The sequence below is a fragment of the Triticum urartu genome, chromosome 7 (genome assembly GCF_003073215.2).
Source record: "Triticum urartu cultivar G1812 chromosome 7, Tu2.1, whole genome shotgun sequence".
Taxonomy (NCBI): Eukaryota; Viridiplantae; Streptophyta; class Magnoliopsida; order Poales; family Poaceae; genus Triticum; species Triticum urartu.
Window position 1 is genome coordinate 50,294,193 of NC_053028.1, and position 25,354 is coordinate 50,319,546.

The following is a 25,354-nucleotide window of genomic DNA, read 5'->3' on the forward strand; positions in this document are numbered from 1 at the left end:
GCCGTCGGCAAAGTTCCACGCTAACGGTGGCCGCCGTCAAGTGCTGCCCATAAAGGAGACGCCACGTGGAAGGCTATGCCTACGACAAGATTAGGCATAGTTTTAGATATGTGCCGACGGCCCAGCTGTAGGCATAGCCCTGCCCACGGAGCTAGTAGACGCTACCACGTGGCAGGGCTATGCCTACGGCCTAGCCGTAGGCATAGTTTAAAATCTATGCCGACGGCTATGCTGTAGGCATAGCCCTGCCACGTGGCGGCGTCTACAACCTCCGTGGGCAGGGCTATGCCTACAGCTTAACCGTCGGCATATATCTAAAACTATGCCTACGGTCGTGCCGTAGGCATAGGTGCCAGGCTATGCCGATGGCCTAACTGTAGGCATAGTTTTATATATATGCCGACGGCCTAACTGGTGGAATTTAATCTCGTATATATTTTGTGCCCTTCCGTAGTAGTCTACTAAATTTTGACCGGGGGTGTACACTCCGGTATTTATAGTTTTGGGATCAGGACGACTGTTCTGGTGCTCCTTTGTATGGAAGCGATACCCATTCACATCATATTTTTTACATGTCATGACAGCAGGGTCAAAACCCATGGAAACCCATCTCAATTCATCATCCATAGATATGTTCGGATCTTTTCCCTACAAGTATAATTGAAATTGTTGCGTGCATTAGTTAACTAATAAATGTTGAACTAAGTATTTAATAGGGGAGTGTGGAAAATTACTTTCTCCATGAACCAAGCAACAAAATTTTTACGTCCAGGGTTTCCATGACGGAGAAGAGTAAGTGCCTCCGCCTCAGTAGGAGGATTCATTCCCGTCCATTCCTCTTGAACGAAATCACTAAAAAAAGAAAAGCGGTGTTAGACCGGGACTAAGTGAACATAGAACATGATGATGTGGAAGACATAAAGGAATGGTGTAGTGGTATTACCTCATCCACACTTCCTCAACTTCCTTGATGTTGTGCAAGATATAGAACATGAGGTCCTCCCACTCTTGTCGTGGCATGTTATAAGGTTTCGAGGCCCCAGCCCTCCCACCTTGCGCGTTGAATAGATGGAGCCTGGGTTGATACTTCGGCTCTTCTATATTGTATCGAGGCACCTTGTTATGCAGATGGGTAACGTGGTCTGGATAGTATGATGTCCTGAGGTCTGACACCTCCTCTAGGATAACTGCCTCAGCTATGGAAGCTTCAATCTTAGCTTTGTTTCCACATTTCCGTCGGAGATGCTTGTTCTGTCTCTCAGGGCCGTACTGCCAGCGATTCTGCACAGGCCCCCCCAACAATACCTCGTTCGCGAGGTGCAGAATAAGATGTGTCATCGGAGTAAAGAAGCCTGGCGGAAAGATCTTCTCTAGCTTGACTATCAACTCCGGTGCCTTCTTATGCAAATTTTCAATCACGTCTTTACTTACTTCTTTGGCACAGAGCATGCGGAAGAAATGTCTTAGCTCGGCAAGCACTCGCCAGACATGCTCGGGGACATAGCCTCAAACCATCACCGGCATTATCCGCTCAATCCATACATGGTAGTCATGACTCTTCAGGCCGGTCACTTTGCCCGTTGAAAGATTGACTCCCTTACTTATATTCGATGCATAACCATCGGTGAACTTCAAAATGTGTTTCAGCCAGATAAGTACTTCCTTTTTTTCTGGCGGTTTAAGGACAAAGTCAGCATCTGGCTTGAACCAGTTTTTTCGACCGCCTGTGGGAGGCTTCATGTTCAGACGTGGTCTATCACAAATTCTCTGTTGATCGGCTCTAACTTTAACATTATCCTTCGTCTTATCAGGAATGTTGAGGATCGTGTGGAAAAGGGACTCTGCCACATTCTTTTCGGTGTGCATCACATCGATATTGTAAGTAAGTTTGAGGTCCTTGAAATAGGGGAGCTGCGAGAAGGGGGTAATGTGAGTCCAGTTGTGCGTCTCACCATATCCCTCGAAGCCTTTGGCTTTGCCTTTGCCTTTGCCTTTGACTTTAGGCTGGAGAGCTTTTAGCTGAGCAAGAACATCTGCCCCCAAAAATGTTGGAATCTCGGTTACTTCATGAACAACCCGGCCTTTCGTGAAGTTTTTCTTATCTTCCCTGTCTGGATGGTCTGGAGGGAGGAATTTTCGATGCAGGTCAAAGGCTACATACTTGCCACCCTTACTCAGCCAAATCATTTGCAGAGCCTGCATGCACACTGGGCATGGCATCTTCCCACTTGTACACCATCCGCAGAATAGAGCATAGCCGGGAAAGTCATGCATGCAATAGTGCAACCAAACTTTCATCAAGAAATTTCTCTGCAGATCCCGGTCGTATGTCAACGTCGGAAAGTACCAAGAATGGTGCAAAGCATCCACCAGCGGCTGCATAAACACACCCAATTGCTTCCCCGGATAATCAGGCCCCGGAATGATGAGCGACAAGAACATGGTCTTGCGTTGCATTAGGGCACCGAGAGGAAGATTGAGCAGAATTACAAACACGGGCCAACAGCTGTATGGATTGGACGACATACCATATGGATTCAACCCATCACCTGATATGGCTATTCTGACATTCCCAGCCTCGGCTGCTTCCTCGGGGTATTCTTCATCGAACGACTTCCATGCTTCCCCTTCCGATGGATGTACGATTTTTTTTGGATTGTACCTTATACCTTCCTTGTGCCACTTCATCATTTTGGCAGACTCCTCCGTGATGAAAAGGCGTTGCAGTCTTTTTATAAAATCAAGATACCGAAGAACCTTAACGGGGATGGCTAGCTGCCTTTTCTCACCATCCTCACCGACCACCTCAATGTACCGAGACGAACCGCACTGCCTACAGTACTTGTCATCCGCATACTCGTGCCTAAACAAAAGGCAATTCTTCGGGCAAACATCTATTTTCTCATAATCCATAGAGAGTGCCTTTTGTTGAGGAACGCAGTAATTTCAAAAAAAATTCCTACGCACACGCAAGATCATGGTGATGCATAGCAACGAGAGGGGAGAGTGTTGTCTACATACCCTCGTAGACCGCAACGGAAGCGTTGATGCAACGTAGAGGAAGTAGTCGTACGTCTTCCCGATCCGACCGATCCAAGCACCATTACTCCGGCACCTCCGAGTTCTTAGCACACGTACAGCTCGATGACGCTCCCCGAGCTCCGATCCAGCCAAGCTTCGGGGATGAGTTCCGTCAGCACAACGGCGTGGTGACGATGATGATGTTCTACCGACGCAGGGCTTCGCCTAAGCACTACAACGATATGATCGAGGTGGAATATGGTGGCAGGGGGCACCGCACACGGCTAAGGAACGATCACGTGGATCAACTTGTGTGTTCTAGGGTGCCCCCTTGCCTCTGTATATAAAGGATCCAAGGGGGGGGGGGGCGCGGCGGCCTAGAGGAGGGCGCAGGAGGAGTCCTACTCCTACCGGGAGTAGGACTCCCCTCCCGTTTCCTTGTCCAAGTAGGAGAGAGGGGGGGGGAGAGAAGGAAAGGGGGGGCGCCGCCCCTCCCTCCTTGTCCAATTCAGACTAGGGGGAGAGGGGGCGCGCGGCCTGCCCTGGCGGCCCCTTCCTCTTCTCCACTTTAGGCCCATAAGGCCCATTAACCCCCCGAGGGGTTCCGGTAACCCCCCGGTGCTCCAGTTTTATCCGAACCTTCTCCGGAACCCTTCCGGTGTCCGAATATAGTCATCCAATATATCAATCTTTATGTCTCGACCATTTTGAGACTCCTCGTCATGTCCGTGATCACATCTGGGACTCCGAACTAACTTCGCTACATCAAAATGCATAAACTCATAATAACTGTCATCGTAACGTTAAGCGTGCGGACCCTACGGTTTGAGAACAATGTAGACATGACTGAGACAAATCTCTGGTCAATAACCAATATCGGGACCTGGATGCCCATATTGGCTCCTACATATTCTACGAAGATCTTTATCGGTCAGACCGCATAACAACATACGTTGTTCCCTTTGTCATCAGTATGTTACTTGCCCGAGATTCGATCGTCGGTATCCAATACCTAGTTCAATATCGTTACCGGCAAGTCTCTTTACTCGTTCCGTAATACATCATCCCGCAACTAACTCATTAGTTGCAATGCTTGCAAGGCTTAAGTGATGTGCATTACCGAGAGGGCCCAGAGATACCTCTCTGACATTCGGAGTGACAAATCCTAATCTCGAAATACGCCAACCCAATATGTACCTTTGGAGACACCTGTAGAGTTCCTTTATAATCACCCAGTTACGTTGTGACGTTTGGTAGCACACAAAGTGTTCCTCCGGCAAACGGGAGTTGCATAATCTCATAGTCATAGGAACATGTATAAGTCATGAAGAAAGCAATAGCAACATACTAAACGATCGGGTGCTAAGCTAATGGAATGGGTCATGTCAATCAGATCATTCACTAATGATGTGATCCCGTTAATCAAATAACAACTCTTTGTTCATGGTTGGGAAACATAACCATCTTTGATTAACGAGCTAGTCAAGTAGAGGCATACTAGTGACACTCTGTTTGTCTATGTATTCACACATGTATTATGTTTCCGGTTAATACAATTCTAGCATGAATAATAAACATTTATCATGAATATAAAGAAATAAATAATAACTTTATTATTGCCTCTAGGGCATATTTCCTTCAGTCTCCCACTTGCACTAGAGTCAATAATCTAGATTACACAGTAATGATTCTAACACCCATGGAGCTTTGGTGCTGATCATGTTTTGCTCGTGGAAGAGGCTTAGTCAAGGTCCGCAACATTCAGATACGTATGTATCTTGCAAATCTCTATGTCTCCCACCTGGACTAGATCCCGGATGGAATTGAAGCATCTCTTGATGTGCTTGGTTCTCTTGTGAAATCTGGATTCCTTTGCCAAGGCAATTGCACCAGTATTGTCACAAAAGATTTTCATTGGACCCGATGCACTAGGTATGACACCTAGATCGGATATGAACTCCTTCATCCAGACTCCTTCATTTGCTGCTTCCGAAGCAGCTATGTACTCTGCTTCACATGTAGATCCCGCGACGACGCTTTGTTTAGAACTGCACCAACTGACAGCTCCACCGTTTAATGTAAACACGTATCCGGTCTGTGATTTAGAATCGTCCGGATCAGTGTCAAAGCTTGCATCAACGTAACCTTTTACGGTGAGCTCTTTGTCACCTCCATATACGAGAAACATATCCTTAGTCCTTTTCAGGTATTTCAGGATGTTCTTGACCGCTGTCCAGTGATCCACTCCTGGATTACTTTGGTACCTCCCTGCTAAGCTTATAGCAAGGCACACATCAGGTCTGGTACACAGCATTGCATACATGATAGAGCCTATGGCTGAAGCATAGGGAACATCTTTCATCTTCTCTCTATCTTCTGCAGTGGTCGGGCATTCAGTCTTACTCAACTTCACACCTTGTAACACAGGCAAGAACCCTTTCTTTGCCTGGTCCATTTTGAACTTTTTCAAAATCTTGTCAAGGTATGTGCTTTGTGAAAGTCCAATTAAGCGTTTTGATCTATCTCTATAGATCTTTATGCCTAATATGTAAGCAGCTTCACCGAGGTCTTTCATAGAAAAACTTTTGTTCAAGTATCCCTTTATGCTATCCATAAATTCTATATCATTTCCAATTAGTAATATGTCATCCACATATAATATCAGAAATGCTACAGAGCTCCCACTCACTTTCTTGTAAATACAGACTTCTCCAAAAGTCTGTACAAAACCAAATGCTTTGATCACACTATCAAAACGTTTATTCCAACTCCGAGAGGCTTGCACCAGTCCATAAATGGATCGCTGGAGCTTGCACACTTTGTTAGCTCCCTTTGGATCGACAAAACCTTCCGGTTGCATCATATACAACTCTTCTTCCAGAAATCCATTCAGGAATGCAGTTTTGACATCCATTTGCCAAATTTCATAATTATAAAATGCGGCAATTGCTAACATGATTCGGACAGACTTAAGCATCGCTACGGGTGAGAAGGTCTCATCGTAGTCAACCCCTTGAACTTGTCGAAAACCTTTTGCGACAAGTCGAGCTTTGTAGACAGTAATATTACCGTCAGCGTCGGTCTTCTTCTTCAAGATCCATTTATTCTCAATTGCTTGCCGATCATCGGGCAAGTCAACCAAAGTCCATACTTTGTTCTCATACATGGATCCCATCTCAGATTTCATGGCTTCAAGCCACTTTGCGAAATCTGGGCTCACCATCGCTTCTTCATAGTTCGTAGGTTCATCATGATCTAGTAGCATGACTTCCAGAACTGGATTACCGTACCACTCTGGCGCGGATCTCACTCTGGTTGATCTACGAGGTTCAGTAGTATCTTGTTCTGAAGTTTCATGATCATTATCATTATCTTCCTCACTTATTGGTGTAGGTGTCGCAGAAACAGTTTTCTGTGATGTACTACTTTCCAATAAAGGAGCAGGTACAGTTACCTCGTCAAGTTCTACTTTCCTCCCACTCACTTCTTTCGAGAGAAACTCCTTCTCCAGAAAGTTTCCGAATTTAGCAACAAAATTCTTGCCTTCGGATCTGTGATAGAAGGTGTATCCAATAGTTTCCTTTGGATATCCTATGAAGACACATTTCTCCGATTTGGATTCGAGCTTATCAGGTTGAAACTTTTTCACATAAGCATCGCAGCCCCAAACTTTTAGAAACGACAACTTTGGTTTCTTGCCAAACCACAGTTCATAAGGCGTCGTCTCAACGGATTTTGATGGTGCCCTATTTAACGTGAATGCGGCCATCTCTAGAGCGTATCCCCAAAACGATAGCGGTAAATCAGTAAGAGACATCATAGATCACACCATATCTAGTAAAGTACGATTACGACGTTCGGACACACCATTACGCTGTGGTGTTCCGGGTGGCGTGAGTTGCGAAACTATTCCACAATTTTTCAAATGTACACCAAACTCGTAACTCAAATATTCTCCTCCATGATCAGATCGTAGAAATTTTATTTTCTTGTTACGATGATTTTCAACTTCACTCTGAAATTCTTTGAACTTTTCAAATGTTTCAGACTTATGTTTCATTAAGTAGATATACCCATATCTGCTTAAGTCATCTGTGAAGGTGAGAAAATAACGATATCCGCCACGAGCCTCAACATTCATCGGACCACATACATCTGTATGTATGATTTCCAATAAATCTGTTGCTCTCTCCATAGTACCGGAGAACGGTGTTTTAGTCATCTTGCCCATGAGGCACGGTTCGCAAGTACCAAGTGATTCATAATCAAGTGGTTCCAAAAGTCCATCAGTATGGAGTTTCTTCATGCGCTTTACACCAATATGACCTAAACGGCAGTGCCACAAATAAGTTGCACTATCATTATCAATTCTGCATCTTTTGGCTTCAACATTATGAATATGTGTATCACTACTATCGAGATTTAATAAGAATAGACCACTCTTCAAGGGTGCATGACCATAAAAGATATTACTCATATAAATAGAACAACCATTATTCTCTGATTTAAATGAATAACCGTCTCGCATTAAACAAGATCCAGATATAATGTTCATGCTCAACGCTGGCACCAAATAACAATTATTTAGGTCTAATACTAATCCCGAAGGTAGATGTAGAGGTAGCGTGCCGACCGCGATCACATCGATTTTGGAACCATTTCCCACGCGCATCGTCACCTCGTCCTTAGCCAATCTTCGCTTAATCCGTAGTCCCTGTTTCGAGTTGCAAATATTAGCAACAGAACTAGTATCAAATACCCGGGTGCTACTGCGAGCATTAATAAGGTACACATCAATAACATGTATATCACATATACCTTTGTTCACTTTGCCATCCTTCTTATCCGCCAAATACTTGGGGCAGTTCCGCTTCCAGTGACCAGTCTGCTTGCAGTAGAAGCACTCAATTTCAGGCTTAGGTCCAGACTTGGGTTTCTTCTCTTGAGCAGCAACTTGCTTGCCGTTCTTCTTGAAGTTCCCCTTCTTCTTCCCTTTGCCCTTTTTCTTGAAACTAGTGGTCTTGTTGACCATCAACACTTGAGGCTCCTTTTTGATTTCTACCTCCGCAGCTTTCAGCATTGCGAAGAGCTCGGGAATAGTCTTGTTCATCCCTTGCATATTATAGTTCATCACGAAGCTCTTGTAGCTTGGTGGCAGTGATTGGAGAATTCTGTCAATGACGCAATCATCTGGAAGATTAACTCCCAATTGAATCAAGTGATTATTATACCCAGACATTTTGAGTATATGCTCACTGACAGAACTGTTCTCCTCCATCTTGCAGCTATAGAACTTATTGGAGACTTCATATCTCTCAATCCGGGCATTTGCTTGAAATATTAACTTCAACTCCTGGAACATCTCATATGCTCCATGACGTTCAAAACGTCGTTGAAGTCCCGATTCTAATCCGTAAAGCATGGCACACTGAACTATCGAGTAGTCATCAGCTTTGCTCTGCCAGACGTTCATAACATCTGGTGTTGCTCCAGCAGCAGGCCTGGCACACAGCGGTGCTTCCAGGACGTAATTCTTCTGAGCAACAATGAGGATAATCCTCAAGTTACGGACCCAGTCCGTTTGCTTTCTCAAGGAACGCATTAAAATTCAACGGAACAACAGCACAAGCCCTCTATCTACAATCAAACATAAACAAGCAAGATACTATCAGGTACTAAGTTCATGATAAATTTAAGTTCAATTAATCATATTACTGAAGAACTCCCACTTAGATAGACATCCCTCTAATCCTCTAAGTGATCACGTAATCCAAATCAACTAAACCATGTCCGATCATCACGTGAGATGGAGTAGTTTCATTGGTGAACATCGCTATGTTGATCATATCTACTATATGATTCACGCTCGACCTTTCGGTCTCTGTGTTCCGAGGCCATATCTGTATATGCTTGGCTCGTCAAGTATAATCTGAGTATTCCGCGTGTGCAACTGTTTTGCACCCGTTGTATTTGAACGTAGAGCCTATGACACCCGATCATCACGTGGTGTCTTAGCACGAAGAACTTTCGCAACGGTGCATACTCAGGGAGAACACTTCTTGATAATTAGTGAGAGATCATCTTATAATGCTACCGTCAATCAAAGCAAGATAAGATGCATAAAAGATAAACATCACATGCAATCAATATAAGTGATATGATATGGCCATTATCATCTTGTGCCTGTGATCTCCATCTCTGAAGCACCGTTATGATCACCATCGTCACCGGCGCGACACATTGATCTCCATCGTAGCATCGTTGTCGTCTCGCCAATCTCATGCTTCCACGACTATCGCTACCGCTTAGTGATAAAATAAAGCATTACATCACGATTGCATTGCATACAATAAAGCGACAACCATATGGCTCCTGCCAGTTGCCGATAACTCGGTTACAAAACATGATCATCTCATACAATAAAATTCAGCATTATGTCTTGACCATATCACATCACAACATGCCCTGCAAAAACAAGTTAGACGTCCTCTACTTTGTTGTTGCAAGTTTTGCGTGGCTGCTACGGGCTTAAGCAAGAACCAATCTCACCTACGCATCAAAACCACAACGATAGTTTGTCAATTTGACTCCGCTTTAACCTTCGCAAGGACCGGGCGTAGCCACACTCGGTTCAACTAAAGTTGGAGAAACAGTCACCCGCAAGCCACCTATGTGCAAAGCACGTCGGGGGAACCGGTCTCGCGTAAGCGTACGCGTAATGTCGGTCCGGGCCGCTTCATCCAACAATACCGCCGAACCAAAGTATGACATGCTGGTAGGCAGTATGACTTATATCGCCCACAACTCACTTGTGTTCTACTCGTGCATATAACATCAAACCATAAAACCTAGGCTCGGATGCCACTGTTGGGAACACAGTAATTTCAAAAAAATTTCCTACGCACACGCAAGATCATGGTGATGCATAGCAACGAGAGGGGGGAGTGTTGTCTACATACCCTCGTAGACCGCAACGGAAGCGTTGATGTAACGTAGAGGAAGTAGTCGTACGTCTTCCCGATCCGACCGATCCAAGCACCGTTACTCCGGCACCTCCGAGTTCTTAGCACACGTACAGCTCGATGACGCTCCCCGGGCTTCGATCCAGCCAAGCTTCGGGGATGAATTCCGTTAGCACAACGGCGTGGTGACGATGATGATGTTCTACCGACGCAGGGCTTCGCCTAAGCACTACAACGATATGATCGAGGTGGAATATGGTGGCAGGGGGCACCGCACACGGCTAAGGAACGATCACGTGGATCAACTTGTGTGTTCTAGGGTGCCCCCTTGCCTCCGTATATAAAGGATCCAAGGGGGGCGGCCGGCCTAGAGGAGGGCGCAGGAGGAGTCCTACTCCTACCGGGAGTAGGACTCCCCTCCCGTTTCCTTGTCCAAGTAGGAGAGAGGGGGGAGAGAAGGAAAGGGGGGGCGCCGCCCCTCCCTCCTTGTCCAATTCGGACTAGGGGGAGAGGGGGCGCGCGGCCTGCCCTGGCAGCCCCTTCCTCTTCTCCACTTTAGGCCCATAAGGCCCATTAACCCCCCGAGGAGTTCCGGTAACCCCCCGGTGCTCCAGTTTTATCCGAACCTTCTCCGGAACCCTTCCGGTGTCCGAATATAGTCATCCAATATATCAATCTTTATGTCTCGACCATTTCGAGACTCCTCGTCATGTCCGTGATCACATCCGGGACTCCGAACTAACTTCGGTACATCAAAATGCATAAACTCATAATAACTGTCATCGTAACGTTAAGCGTGCGGACCCTACGGTTTCGAGAACAATGTAGACATGACTGAGACAAATCTCCGGTCAATAACCAATAGCGGGACCTGGATGCCCATATTGGCTCCTACATATTCTACGAAGATCTTTATCGGTCAGACCGCATAACAACATACGTTGTTCCCTTTGTCATCGTATGTTACTTGCCCGAGATTTCGATCGTCGGTATCCAATACCTAGTTCAATCTCGTTACCGGCAAGTCTCTTTACTCGTTCCGTAATACATCATCCCGCAACTAACTCATTAGTTGCAATGCTTGCAAGGCTTAAGTGATGTGCATTACCGAGAGGGCCCAGAGATACCTCTCCGACATTCGGAGTGACAAATCCTAATCTCGAAATACGCCAACCCAATATGTACCTTTGGAGACACCTGTAGAGTTCCTTTATAATCACCCAGTTACGTTGTGACGTTTGGTAGCACACAAAGTGTTCCTCCGGCAAACGGGAGTTGCATAATCTCATAATCATAGGAACATGTATAAGTCATGAAGAAAGCAATAGCAACATACTAAACGATCGGGTGCTAAGCTAATGGAATGGGTCATGTCAATCAGATCATTCACCTAATGATGTGATCCCGTTAATCAAATAACAACTCTTTGTTCATGGTTGGGAAACATAACCATCTTTGATTAACGAGCTAGTCAAGTAGAGGCATATTAGTGACACCAAGTTTGTCTATGTATTCACACATGTATTATGTTTCCGGTTAATACAATTGTAGCATGAATAATAAACATTTATCATGATATAAGGAAATAAATAATAACTTTATTATTGCCTCTAGGACATATTTCCTTCACCTTTATGATTTTCTTTGTATCATACATGCTTTTCGGCAGTTCATGACCCTCAGGGAGGCTGTTAGCCCATACTCCCAAGAATGCTTCGAAGCATTTCTGGCTACAGCCGTACTCAGCCTTGACTGCAATCAATTGTGAGATGGCATCCAGCTGAGATATTTTTGCACCCGCATAAAGAGGTTTCTTCGACGAGGCCAAGACCTCCAAGAAGGCCTTTGCAGTTGCCTCCGGCTCCTCCGGTTCATTCTCTGAAGGTGTTGCATGTGCCGTTTCTGCAGCAATGACATCATCTAGCATGTCCCTGACCCCGTCATCCACATAACCATCAATGCGTTGTCGCATCACCTCCTCTCTACCACGGTCCCGCTCGGCTAAGTTTATCGGCGGCATGTCAAAGTTTGGCATATATCCGTGTGTGCGAAGGTGGTCAGTCATGTCCTTCTGATTTTTACGGTGACGTCTGGCACATCTCGCACAGGGGCATGGTGGGATAATTCTCATTAGACTACGGAATATCTCCTTCAAATACACATCGGTTTTTGCAATCCACACTGATGTTACTCGATTCTGACGGATAAAACCACTGTACATCCACTGATTATCTGCCATCCTCTGCTTTTATTGGGAGCCACACAACAAAATTAAGGATTCATTTAAATTAATCACATCAAATTTTTATTTTCTACGGCGTGGACGGCCATGAATCCACCTACATCTCTAATAGGTAAAGATGGGTCCTAATCCCACCCGACGATGTGTAGATTGAGTACGTTCTCCATGCTCTACCCTGTTCCGAGACAAAATTTCGGCAGCACCTCCCCGCTGTTCTCCAGATACACGTCGCGGCTAATAGCCGAGAGGATGTGCTCCGGAGAACAACAGAGAGGCGCCGCCGAAATCCTGTCTCGGAACAGGGTAGAGCATAGACAACGTACCCAATCTACACATCCTCGGGCTGTCCGTGGAAAACGCTGGACAATCCGAAAGAGCTGCGGTGATAAATATGCAATTGAATGCATATTTACCGATGCAACCATTTCGGACGGGAAACGCCTAGGTTACGCGACTTAACGAGAAAAGAAAATCTAGTGACATGATTATTAAGATGGATTCGTAGCTCACCCTCGACTGTAGACGAAGTAGTCAAACAGCGACGAAATCACAGACCAATGCCTTTGACGACGATGACTCCAAAGATATGCAACACCAGAAAGCCTGTAAATTTTACCGACAAAAAAACTTAGATCATCAAGTGTCAAAAGCTTAGATCACGGACCAATGCCTTCATAAATTTATTTACTAGATGCCTTCATAGATTTTTTAGCAAGACCATGAAGTGTCAAAAAATATTTCATCATTATTTTGTAGCAAGACCATCATGAACAAAAAACCACTCATCACGAAGATGCGACACAACAAAAAATGCTAATCCACCGTGCCAAAAGTATATATATCATCTCATCGCCGTGGAAGTATACATATCATTATATATTATATAAGTAATCTTAACATGGTAATCAAACTCGGTACATTTGTATATTGGGAGACAGCCATAATGAAAACTCCAAGCAAGTAAACTACTGTGACTAATAGGAGGTCCAAATCGATGTAAAATTTGGGTCTTGCCAATGCTCTCTAGTCCCTTCTCCTGTGCACACACCACACCATATTTCATTACTTTTTCGTGATGGAAAACTAAAGCTGCTGTAGTGCTATTCCTTGCATTCGACATTCAGGAAGAACAACGTAAAATATCCAAGCACTAACAGTATATATATCGAAGCACCAAATTGACTTTTTTATATATCCAAGCACTAACAGTAGGTAAGAAACTAAAAAAACTAACAATATGTACATATCCAAGCACTAACAGTAGGTATATATCAAATTGAGTCATTATCCAAGCACTAACAGCAGGTAAAAAGCTAAAAAAAAGGAAAAAATCAGCCGCAGAGGACGCCGGACCGCCGGAGCCGGTGCTCACCAGTAGCAGAGGGCCGGCAAGGGGGCGCCGGACCGCCGGAGCCGCGGCCACGGCCACCTCACCAGCAGCTGCGGGGCGGGAAGGGGGTGGGGACGACGGGGCCGGGAAGGGGGCGGGGACGGCCGGCCGCGATGCGGGGCGGGCGGGGACGGCCGCCGGCGATGCGGGGCGGGGCGGGGACGGCCGGCGGCGGTGCGGGGCGGGGACGGACGACGGCGCGCGGGGCGGGGACGGGGGCACGTGCGCGGTGAAGGGCGGGGACGGACGGCGGCGCTCGGAGCGGGGACGGGGGCACCGCGATGCGGCCAGGGCGGGGACGCCGCGATGCGGCCCGGGCCGGGGCGGCGCCGGCGCAGAAGGGGGCGGTGGCGGCGAAGATCAAGGCGGCGGCGGGGGTGGATCGAGCGGCGTGGAGGCAGAGTGGTCGGGGGCTCAGGGCGAGGTGGATAAGGCACGCGAGTGGCTTTTTCTTTTTTGCGAGGACTTTTTTTTTGCGAAAATTGTGGTAATAATTCCAGCTTTGCATGGAATTTCAAACAATATTGTATGTTTGAACATGCATTCCAATCCTCAGTAGTTAGGTTGGCCTGTAAGAATCCTGAAATAACTCTAGTGTACATGGTTGACTTATAGTAACTTCAAAAGAGGCTTTGTTCATCTGTACGCAAATGCTCAAATTCATGTAGCCAAGTCTTGGAACACATGAAAAATAAAATGTAGATATAACAGTAAACTATGGACATAATAGACATTAATTTCATAAGTAGAAAAATTATACAGAGCTGCGAGGGCGGAAAGGATTAAAATAAGAGAAAATCTGGAGAAAAAAAAGTTAAATTTTTTTGTGACAATCGTTTGACAATCTGATGTTATTTTCTTAATTTTTTTAAATGTGTACCATAACCATCTATGCTTAGTTCTTTTGATGTAAAAAATTAGATATCACAAGTTGGGAACGATCCAAAAGAACAACCAATGAACATGCATCATTGGGATGGAAAATAATACATTCTGTTTTTGTGCATACATAATACAAACATTCATTCATCTATGTATATACAAAAGTTCACACATGCCGCAACACGTTCACACATGCATCAGGAGCCGTGCGATGTTTCGGTGGCATAGCTGCGCCCCGAAGGCCACCCCGCCTCCTAGTTAACCAGGAGATCTAGCTCTTTGACTTTTGCCGGACGGGCTTTGACCAGTGGTCTCTTCCACCTAGTTGCGACAGGTCTGCCCATAGCAACATCCCCGAACACAGTCTAGACACAACCCACCACTAGATTCCCTCCGGTTCTACCGCACCCGCACGATTCCCCCTCCAAGTGACGACGACACTGCCGTCCGTGGAAGGGGGGCCACACCACGGAGCCCCAAGACGGGCGTCTACGCATGCCACAACACTTTCACACATGCATCAGGAGCCGTGCGATGTTTCGGTGGCATGGCTACGTCCCGAAGGCCACCCCAAATCCCAGTTGACAAGGAGATCTAGCCCTTTGACTTTTGCCGGACGGGCTTTGACCAGTGGTCTCTTCCACCTGGTTGCGACAGGTCTGCCCACAGCAACATCCCCGAACACGGTCTGGACACAACCCACCACTAGATTCCCTCTGGTTCTACCGCACCTGCACGATTCCCCCCTCCAAGTGACGGCGGCGCTGCCGTCCGTGGAGGGGGGGCACAGCACGGAGCCCCAAGACTACGCATGCCACAATACTTTCACACATGCATCAGGAGCCGCGCGATGTTTCGATGGCATATCTACGACCCGAAGGCCACCCCGAATCCAAGTTGACCAGGAGATCTAGCCCTTTGACTTTTGCCGGACGGGCTTTGACAAGTGGTCTCTTCCACCTGGTTGCGACAGGTCTGCCCATAGCAACATCCCGAACACGGTCTGGACACAACCCACCACTAGATTCCCTCCGATTCTACCGCACCCGCACGATTCCCACTCCAAGTGACGACGGCACTGCCATCCGTGGAAGGGGGGCCACACCACAGAGCCCCAAGACGGGTGTCTACACATGCCACAACACTTTCACACATGCATCAGGAGCCGTGCGATGTTTCGGTGGCATAGCTACGCCCCGAAGGCCACCCTCTAACCAGATTCCCTCTGATGTCAACCAGTTCCCCCCTCCATGACACGGCGGCAGCGACGTTCATGAGGGGGGCAATCGATATACCATTGGGGTATGATTTTTGTTTAGACAAGGCACATTTGTATTGTAAAAAAAGAAAATAATAAATAATACTAAAAAATACATGTATGCCTACGGTAAGGGCGTAGGCATAGCTGCGCACACCGATCTGAAGTATGCCTACGGGCATAGGTGCACGCACGGCCATGGATCAATGACGTGGCGATGCACGCAGATTGATGACATGGCAGAGGGCATGGGCCAGGCCTACGCCGACGGCATAGCCGTCGGCATATCTCTGCCACACCACAGACCGTATCTATGCCTACGGTAATGCCGTAGGCATAGCTGCGCACACCGATCTGAGGTATGCCTACGGTAAGGCCGTAGGCATAGCTGCGCACACCGATCTGAGGTATGCCTACGGTAAGGCCGTAGGCATAGCTGCGCACACGGCCACAGATCGATGACATGGCGGTGCACGCGGATTGATGACGTGGCAGAGGGCATGGGCCAGGTCTACATCAACGGCTATGTCGTCGGCATATCTCTGTCACACCACAGACCCCCGGCCCTTGGATCGATGACGTGAAGGCGTCCAGGATCGGGGATGTCAATATATCTATGCCAGCTATGCCGACGGCTTAGTCGTAGGCATAGTTTCAGATGTATGCCGACGGCCTAGCTGTAGGCATAGGCTCCACGTGGCGCCCTTTGGTAGCTCGTGGTAGGCGAAGCCGTAGGCATACTTTTTTTGTCTCATTTTTTTTCCTTTTTCCTGTTTGATTTCAATGCCGACGGCCGCCGTTAGCCCCGTCGGCATAGTTCGTACGCCGTCAAACGGTCGCCGCTAACCGGGTAAGCGGGCCTCGTCTAAGCCGACGGCCTCATCTATGCCTACGGCCCCCGTAGGCGTACCGCCAGAGGTCCCGACGGCGGTAGTATGCCGACGGCCCCCGCCGGCGTAGATCAACATATGCCGACGACTTTTCTATGCCTACGGCCTGCCCTAGGCCGTCGGGATATATCCATCTGTGCCTACGGGGGCCGTCGGCATGGATGTGGCCGTCGGCAACTACATTAATTCTGGTAGTGACAGGAGGTATGTCCCATCTTATTCTGGTTGCAAGGATGTGAGCAGGGTGGTTGAGATGGAGGTGTCACTCATGTACGACATGTTATACACCAAGGCAAGCGTGATCCACACATGGGGTGGCTACATCATCCGTCTGGTCTCGCCGCTCGCTACTGCCACGGCGCTCTATCTCTTCCACAGTAAAGACGGCCAGGCGATGGAGAGTGCAGATCGGGCGATCACATACACCTTGCTTGCTGGTACCTTGTTGTTGGATGTGAGATGGCTGCTCAGAGCACTAGGGTCCACCTGGACCTATGCATTCTTGCTTGATAGTACAGATCAGGAGGATGGAAGCAAACAAGGGCTGCTTCTGGGTCGCCTCCGCTGGAACCTCCTGGCCAGTTTGCTGTGGCTGGGCCGCCTCAAGAAGGCAAGTCGTCGTCGGTCTGTGAGGCATTCATGGTATTGGCTCCGTCGCCTCCTGGTCTCTCTGGATCCGTCCCGGCTCCCACTGAGAAGCGGCCCAAGTGGCCACAGGTTGTTGCCGGGCTCGGCAGTCGGACAGCACAACTTGTTGCAAGAGTGCAGTGCTCAGGGTGGACTGGAGAAGATGATCTCTTATTTTTGCGCTGGACAGGGGAAGAAGAAGATTGATGTCAAGGATGTCTTGTTGGAAGTTATGTGTACATATCTGGTGCTGGAATTGGAGACAATGGCTTGGATGCGTCCCACAGGGGAAGTTGATGATTATATGAGGACTAATAGCAAGAAATTAAATTTCCAGAAGAACATCATCGCGCTGCACGTCGCCACGGACATTTTCCTCTTGTGCAGGACAAAGTCCCAAAGGAGAGAAAGTAGAGCATCAGCCAAAGACGAGAAGAAGATCCGAGCGTTGTCAAATTACATGATGTTCCTCCTCGCGCAACGCCAGCACATGGTATTGCCACCGGGTGACGAGGCCGGCGACTACAAAAAGGCCTGCCTCGATTTGAAGGAAATATGGCGTGAAAGAGGAGGGACCGGCGGTTCTCTAACAACCCCAAGAGAGACCGAGCTTGCCAACATCCTTCTGAAGATGAATGCAAAAAAGACAAAAATTTACATTGTAAAACGCTATTTAGAAGCATTGAAATTTGTTTTTTTTACAGGGGCAGAACGAAAAAACATTTTTTCGCTAAAACTTTGTGCCGCGCACACACATTGGTGAACTTGTATGAGTGAGATTTTCTTTTGATTTTTTCGACATTTTAAAATGTGTTTAAAATGCATTTTTTTCAAAAAGTGGGTGCCATGGGTTCAGGGCGTGCAGTTAGGCGTATATTATCAAAGTGCAGTTCAGACTTTTCGTTTTCGTAGGCAGGCCGGGGCGCGGCACCCGCCCGTCCGCCGTCCATCCCAGCGGCGCTATCTCTTCAGTCCCTCGCTCGTTCCACTTCCACCCCAGCGGGCGCGAGCGCTGTGACCAGCGTAGCGCTGCCGCAGCAACCTCCGGCGGCTGCCCCGCTATGGATCTGGCGGTGGTCGGCGACGGCCCCGGGATGCCGACGCGGTGCCAAGATCGAGGCGGCGGCGAGGCATCTCGCCTCGCGTCTTCCCCGCCTCCCCGTCCGAAGGCGCCCGCGATTCCGCTTACTCAAGTCGACCCATCAAGCGAGGTTAGCTTTGGGCACTTCTTATTGTTGGGACTACCGCGTTGAATCGATTCGGTACAAATACCTGTCAAAAAAAGATTCAGTACAAATAGCCCTTTGATCCTGCAACTGCACTGTAGATGCTTATGCTTATGGTTTCAGTACAAACTCTTTTGTGATCGCATGAACAATCTGAACCTACTGCGCATCGCCCCTTCGTTTGTAGCTAACCATTACCATTTCTACACAAAAAAGTAAACAGGAAGATTACTGTGCTTCACATTTCATCGTTCACGGATACGAAGCTGACGACTAATTAGCAACCGAGGCGTCCGCGTATGATTCAGCATCACGCTATGCACACCAATTAACCATCTTTTGCTGTTTGAACATGTGTAGACTGTCTTCCTTTCATGACAGGCTTAACCAAAGATATGCGTGTGTTTCTGTCAGAAATTTAGTGTTAAAACAGAAGGAGCCCCTCTCAGCAAAGCGACATTACAAAATCACAGAAGAGTTTCTGCGTGATAGTATCATTCTGCGTGATGTGTGTGTTTCTGTCAGAAATTTAGTGTTATACTGTACAACAGAAGGAGTCCCCCTCAGCAAAGCGACATTGCAAAATCACATCATGCAGAATGATACTATCTGCCCTGTAGAGCAGACATCGTCACATCTTTAGCACTAGGTGGCTCTTCCTCCGTTACCCTTATGTGGAAGTACGCTGGATGCTTAGGTTCAGGCAGGGTCATACTTTCAGTGCTTAGCATCGCAACCACGCTTGCTGTGGTGGGTCTATCAGCTGCATTCTCTTGCACACAGAGCAATGCGATGTTGATACACCTCATTGTCTCTGATGCATGTGACTCTGAAACTATTGATTCGTCAACGAACTCAAGTCATCTTTCCTCTTTCCACAACTTCCATGCCTTGCAGGAGTTTACACACGTATTACACAAAGATCATTAGATGAACAATAAGTACTTTTACATATTGGATATAGAAAATACTTACATATCCAAGAAGGTTGAAGAAGTCCCCAAATTGATGGAAACATGAGTTCCTTTTTCCATGGATGATCTCAAGAATCAGCACACCAAAGCTGAATACATCAGACTTGATCTAGAAGAGACCCTCTGAAGCATACTCGGGAGCCATATACCCACTGAAAATATAGTGACAAAAAATAAACTTCTATTTTAGTTTTTGGTATTTGAAAAATAAACTTGTGTGGGATGGACTAATTTGCAAAAAGAGCTTACTATGTCCCAGCAATCCTTTTTGTGTTCCCTTCAGTATCATTTGAACTGAATATTTTTGCAAGCCCAAAATCGGATATTTTAGGATTCATTTCACTGTCCAAAAGAATGTTGCTTGCTTTAAGATCTCTGTGTATGACACGTAACCGAGAGTGTTTATGCAAATATAGAAGTCCTTGTGCTATCCCTTCGATAATAGCTTTTCTTTTCTCCCATTTTAATAAAGCCTTTTTAATTTCATCTGCACACGAGTTAAGAATAGATGTATATTAGAGAGGGAGGAGGGGTGATAGATTTAGTAGATAGAGTTAACCCATAATCTGTAACAGGAAGCTCAAGAAGTAATACCAAAGATAAAGAAGTCCAAGCTTTTATTTGGCAAATATTCATATATCAATATTTTCTCCTCTCCTTGAGAGCAACATCCCAAGAGCCTAACCAAATTTGTGTGCTGGAGCTTAGCTATGAGTTGGACTTCATTTTTAAACTCGGTGAAACCTTGCCCTGACTGTAAAGCTAGTCTCTTAATTGCTACCTCCGATCCTTTTGGTAGCTGACCCTGTGGAGGTTTAAAAGAGTTCGATCAGTGAGACCATCTTACGAAATAAAAGGCTTTGAATCAACTGCGTAAAGTCAAAGGTACATGTATAAAATCAACTGCGTCATACAATTTTAGCTATTGATGCAAGCTAGGTTTCTTCTCTTTGTCTACATGCATAAATGTGTTCTTACCTTGTATACTGGGCCAAAGCCACCTTGTCCCAATTTATTTTCATCTGAGAAGTTACTTGTTGCATCTGATACTTGTGAAAAGTCAAAATATGTGAACTCTGAACTCCTTCCTATTCCCCAGACTAGTTCTTCATCTTCCTGTGAGCCCACTTTACCTAAATTCAGAAATCAGAGTTTATGTACTCCTTTCGGGTAGTGCTGATTCAAAGTATCTATGAATCTAAATGGCCTGAGAGATGTGTGAGTAGAGTAGCATTTCTGTAACTGACCTGTTACATGCCTTTTGATCAATCGAAACCAAATCATGAAGCAGAAAAATGATGCTAGTGGAAGCACAACCGTGGTAATGATCAAAACCTTTATTACATGCCCTAAAATGAAAGATTTCATGACAAAGGTAGGCGGTTAGTTACTTAGTTCGTTAGAAAATTCTTTGCATGTATTACACAGTAGTAAGATTCAGCAGTTCAAGGTTGAAAACAAATGGTTTTGGAGCTCAGGGTTGAAAACAAACGGTTTCGAATCTCAAGGTTGAAAAGTGGGTTGAAAGTGGACTTATTTCGTTATTTTTGAAGAATATTCTGACATGTAATAGAATCTAATGTTGCATCGAATGTAAGTTTGCAAGTTGAAGCATTGCTCAATGTTTAGCAATCAGCCAGATGAATTGATTATGCCCTTCAATGTCATTGAAACTAAGTCATGGCCATTAGATCTATATATCCGAAGGTGCTGTATATGCATAACTCATACAAGCCGCTCACTCTTCATACGCTAACCTATTCGTCAACTGGCACTATACCATTAGAGAAATTATTACAGTCAGTTCTACCTTAGATCTACTCTATACCATTAGAGAAATATAGACCCACCAAGTGTATAATTTCATTTAACTCGACGCTTGAGTATGATGGGTACCATTTGAAGGTGACCTGGCACTGTAAGGATGCTTTACTATAGTCAATTTTAGGGTCATAAAGATGTGACTGGAATAATGTAAAGAGAGAAAAAATAGTAGATAGATACAGATAATGCAAATGCTTGTTAGAACAAAAAAAAAGGAAGACGACCTATTTTTTGGGGAAAAAGAACCTGTTGCTTACTCTTGTGTTTCGGGCCGGGCAAAACAACCGGCTTATTCTCATCTTTCTGCCTTGGTACACTAACTGGCCCTGGCGCTGGCTGGGGTATCATCATGTTTGTTGTTGGATCTGACCAGGTGACCTGCTTCATTGGCTGGCCCTCATAGAAGGGACGCGGGCTGTACCTGAGATTGCACCACATACCAGCAATCCATTCACCGAGTTGCTGGTTCAAGAAACTCTTGGTCGTGCTCTGGATATGGTAGAGGCATTCCCAGCAGTCACCCGGCGGCAGGTCCAGGTTGCACTGCGCCTGAGAGTACAGCAGCGGGAATGTGCTGTTCACATCCATGCGGCCAGTGGCGTACCTCATTGTCGAGTGGTACGCTGCCTGTTTTGCTGTCTCTTGAAGCAGCACTTTGATGTTGTAATCAATGTTGACCTCAGTGTACTTGGCCCTCACCTCGATGGGCATGCGATCCCAAGCCTCAAATTCGCGGTTCGCAAAGATGAGCAACCTCTTTAGCACAACATTGGAGTCGTAGATAAGGTCCGTGGCAGTGATGTGGACGATGCAGTCCTCATACAGGATATGTGTGTCGTCGGATGCACACAACCGCCACGCATTGTGGAATGCTCTGGCGATGCATCTGGGACAGGCCGGGGTGAGGCCAGCGATGTCGCCATGGCACACCGCGACGCCGTATGTGCGGTCTTGGTTGGTTCCGACGGATCCCTTGGTGAGGAGGGTTTGTTTGGACGAGGCACTCCTGGATAGCACTTTGGATAGGAGCTCAAGGTTGCCTTGGTAGCTAGGTGCTATTGTTCATGCTGGAGTTGCTAACGTTGCAGAGGTAAACCAATAGAGTAGCTGAGACAAATGGCTGGAAACCGAGAAGGAGCAGCAAGACGATGATCATGGCTCTGACTAACCAAAGGTAACCAGCTCTCGGCCCCTCCAAGAGCTTCCTTCTTATCAACATCATTTGGAAAGCTTGTTTGTCCTATGGTTTGACTGCTCACTTAATTAGTGATCAGTTATAACATTAGCTTGCAGGCCGCTAGAATAAACTTGCGTAGAATACAATACTGCAGCCGTCCACGCACCAGCCTCTGTAATCAAAAGCACAAGCGACACAAGACAAGGGGAGAGAACAAAACGTAGAAAAGGAACTGATCCAGTTTCATTGTTTCAGTCAAAGGTTGAAGGGGTCTTGTTATTGTGGCCTTGAATGAGCAGCGAACTCGGAGATGATTACGACACTTTGGTAAGCTATGTGTAATCAAAAGCACAAGCGACACAAGACAAGGGGAGAGAACAAAACGTAGAAAAGGAACTGATCCAATTTCTTTGTTTCAGTCAAAGGTTGAAGAGGTCTTGTTATTGTGGCCTTGAATGAGCAGCGAACCCGAAGATGATTACGACACTTCGGTAAGCTATGGGCCATCTCTTGTATTAGATGCTGGATCCAGAAAGATTGTTTCTCACACTGAAATGCTTTGAAAATCCTCTAAGCTTCTGCGATGCTGGCATTTGTCAAGACATTGAAAACCTGAAGTAGGTAAACTTGGTTGAATTATACGTATCATGCAGCAGAGTTTGTTAACTAAGTTTTGCCAGGTATCTTTAGCTCGAGCTCTGTGAATGACCCTGAAACAATAATGCTGTTGGTCGAAGCTGAAAGCTGAAAATGTAGCGTGTTGCCGGCTTTCATAGCGTCTGAATTCTAGTCGTATATATGAATGGACCTGGTGTTATTCCACAGTGGCCAGTGCGGCCTCTTCTTTTTCTGCACAATATGTACAGAAGCTGGCAACCAAATGGCGAGGAATCACATGCACATGCATCTCGATATATATAGTAGTATATATATAGCTGAAATATCTCAACAAGTCTGCAAAATGGTACACCTCAGGAAAATAAATGTTTTTTAGGAGAATAATAGTAGGTTTCCCTACTGGATTTTTTAATTTTAATGTAAAGAAAAGTAAATGATAAGCGTGAATTTTTGTTTATTCACATTTGATATTTTCCTGAGGAATCACGTACACATTTCGGTGTACCTACACAACGCAACACAAAAGCTATATTTCCAAAGACTATTTCTGCACAAGGTCTGTCTATCTAACATTGTGTGCATCATCATCTGTTCTTGGAGCTCCAGTCCATGATGGCCGACCGGAGCGAGTGGTTGGGGATGAGGCTCTTGCTCGGCAGCCGGAGGTTGGTCATCGGCGACTTGTCCTTCATGCTCACCCATGTCTCGATCGCCTTCCGGTCGTAGGTGTACCCATCGGCGGCGACGCATGGGTCCTCCATGATTTCCTGAAGAATGGGGCAGAGGAAGTGGCCCGGCGCCGCTGACGATGATGCTGGTCGACCATGCTATGAACAGGGCGGGCACTAGCAAATACTTTGACCTGAACTCCAACAACTGATCTGAAGCCAAACTTATCCAAAATTCCCTCTTTAGACAATCTTCATATGACTTTCTTTGAGTCTTGGTACCTTCAAAGATTTTCTTCCAATACTACGGAGACACTTAGGGCTATTCATGCTTAGGGATCAAACCAAATTCAACTCTTTGGAACCACCATTCTTATTTCTTTCTAATGATTTTATTTTCTTTACAAATGTTTCCAAATTTTCAAAAATGATCACCTTTTCTTGAGAAACTTTCACCTTTAAAAAAATATTATTGTGTCTTTTGAAAAAAATGTCCACTTTAAAAAGTATTCATACTCTAAAGAAATGTTCATATTTAAAAAAAATCACAATTTTTTATAAAAAAAATATTCGCATTTTTTCTAAAATATTCGCATTTTTTCTAAAATATTCGCACTTGTTTTTTAAGATGCCCACTTTTATTCAGAAAATATCCACCTTGTTCTCAAGTTTTTAAAAATATTTACATTTAAAACATGTTTATGTAACTAAAAATGTTCATTAAGATTTTTTTTAAATCAGCTGTTTATTTCATGAACTTGTAAAAAAAATATGAGAGACCAAAAAACTGAGCGAACCAAGAAAAACTGAGCGGACCAAGAAAAACGCTAAAGAACTCCCGCCACCCAGTTAAGAAGGAATAGCTGGACACGTCTAAATGGGCCAGCCCACTCGCATGCCTATGTGTTTGCCCTCCAATTTAACGAAATAAGCGTCAAATAGGAGGTCCTCTATTCAAGAATGAGCCAACTCAAGTGCTTTTACCAACAGGTTATGGGAACTTGCATCTTGCAGGCTCTAATTGTACCAGCAGGTAACAGTTAAAAGTAGGCCAACACATGTTTACAGCTGCGCAAACACAGATAAAGATTGTAAGATTAGTACCATGGCATGGCTACACATACAGAGAAATAGTTCAGCAGTTACTGCAAAGAGTTTAGCACTAAAAAAACTAAACAGACATGAACAGCTCTGAAACTTCCACTCCTATACTTGCTTGAGTTGAGCACCACACAACGGACAGGAACAGCTCTGATGGAAAATATGGACAAAATGGGAAGAGAACAGAGCTTCGTGACGGGAAGAAGGTAAAAAGAAAATCTAGAGTGACCCGATGGAAAAGTAAGAATAAAAGAAACAAAAAGTTCATCACACGGTGAAGATGTGACGAATTACAAATTGACAGTCTTTTTTAGAACTGGAACTATGGTAAAATCCAGTATCGACAGGCCTAGTTCTTTTCCTTTGCTTATGTAGAGCAAGAATTTGTCGAGTTCAATCAGTACAATAAGAAATCCTAAGTATTTTTTTGGTCAGGCGAAAGATTTGACAAAACACAATGTCACCGTGTCCGAAGGTAAATGACTGCTCAGGAA

The 25,354-nt window shown here is 45.8% G+C and overlaps 1 protein-coding gene, 1 long non-coding RNA gene and 1 pseudogene across 2 annotated transcripts; 1 reads left to right on the forward strand and 2 right to left on the reverse strand.

Moving 5' to 3' along the window:
* Nucleotides 1-327: 327 nt before the first annotated feature.
* Nucleotides 328-14,217, reverse strand: LOC125518318 (WAS/WASL-interacting protein family member 3-like). Its single transcript, XM_048683196.1, has 4 exons — nt 13,598-14,217; nt 12,736-12,828; nt 735-852; nt 328-648 (listed from the first exon to the last, which is right to left on the reverse strand). Exons 1-4 carry the CDS (start codon nt 14,215-14,217, stop codon nt 358-360), a joined length of 1,122 nt encoding a protein of 373 aa, XP_048539153.1. The 3' UTR covers nt 328-357.
* Nucleotides 14,218-18,926: 4,709 nt separating this feature from the next.
* Nucleotides 18,927-22,470, reverse strand: LOC125518319 (annotated as a pseudogene).
* Nucleotides 22,471-22,478: 8 nt separating this feature from the next.
* LOC125520121 lies at nt 22,479-24,088 on the forward strand. Its single transcript, XR_007288481.1, has 3 exons — nt 22,479-22,800; nt 22,893-22,964; nt 23,698-24,088. It is a non-coding gene; the product is annotated as an uncharacterized LOC125520121 (long non-coding RNA).
* The last annotated feature ends 1,266 nt before the right edge of the window (nt 24,089-25,354 follow it).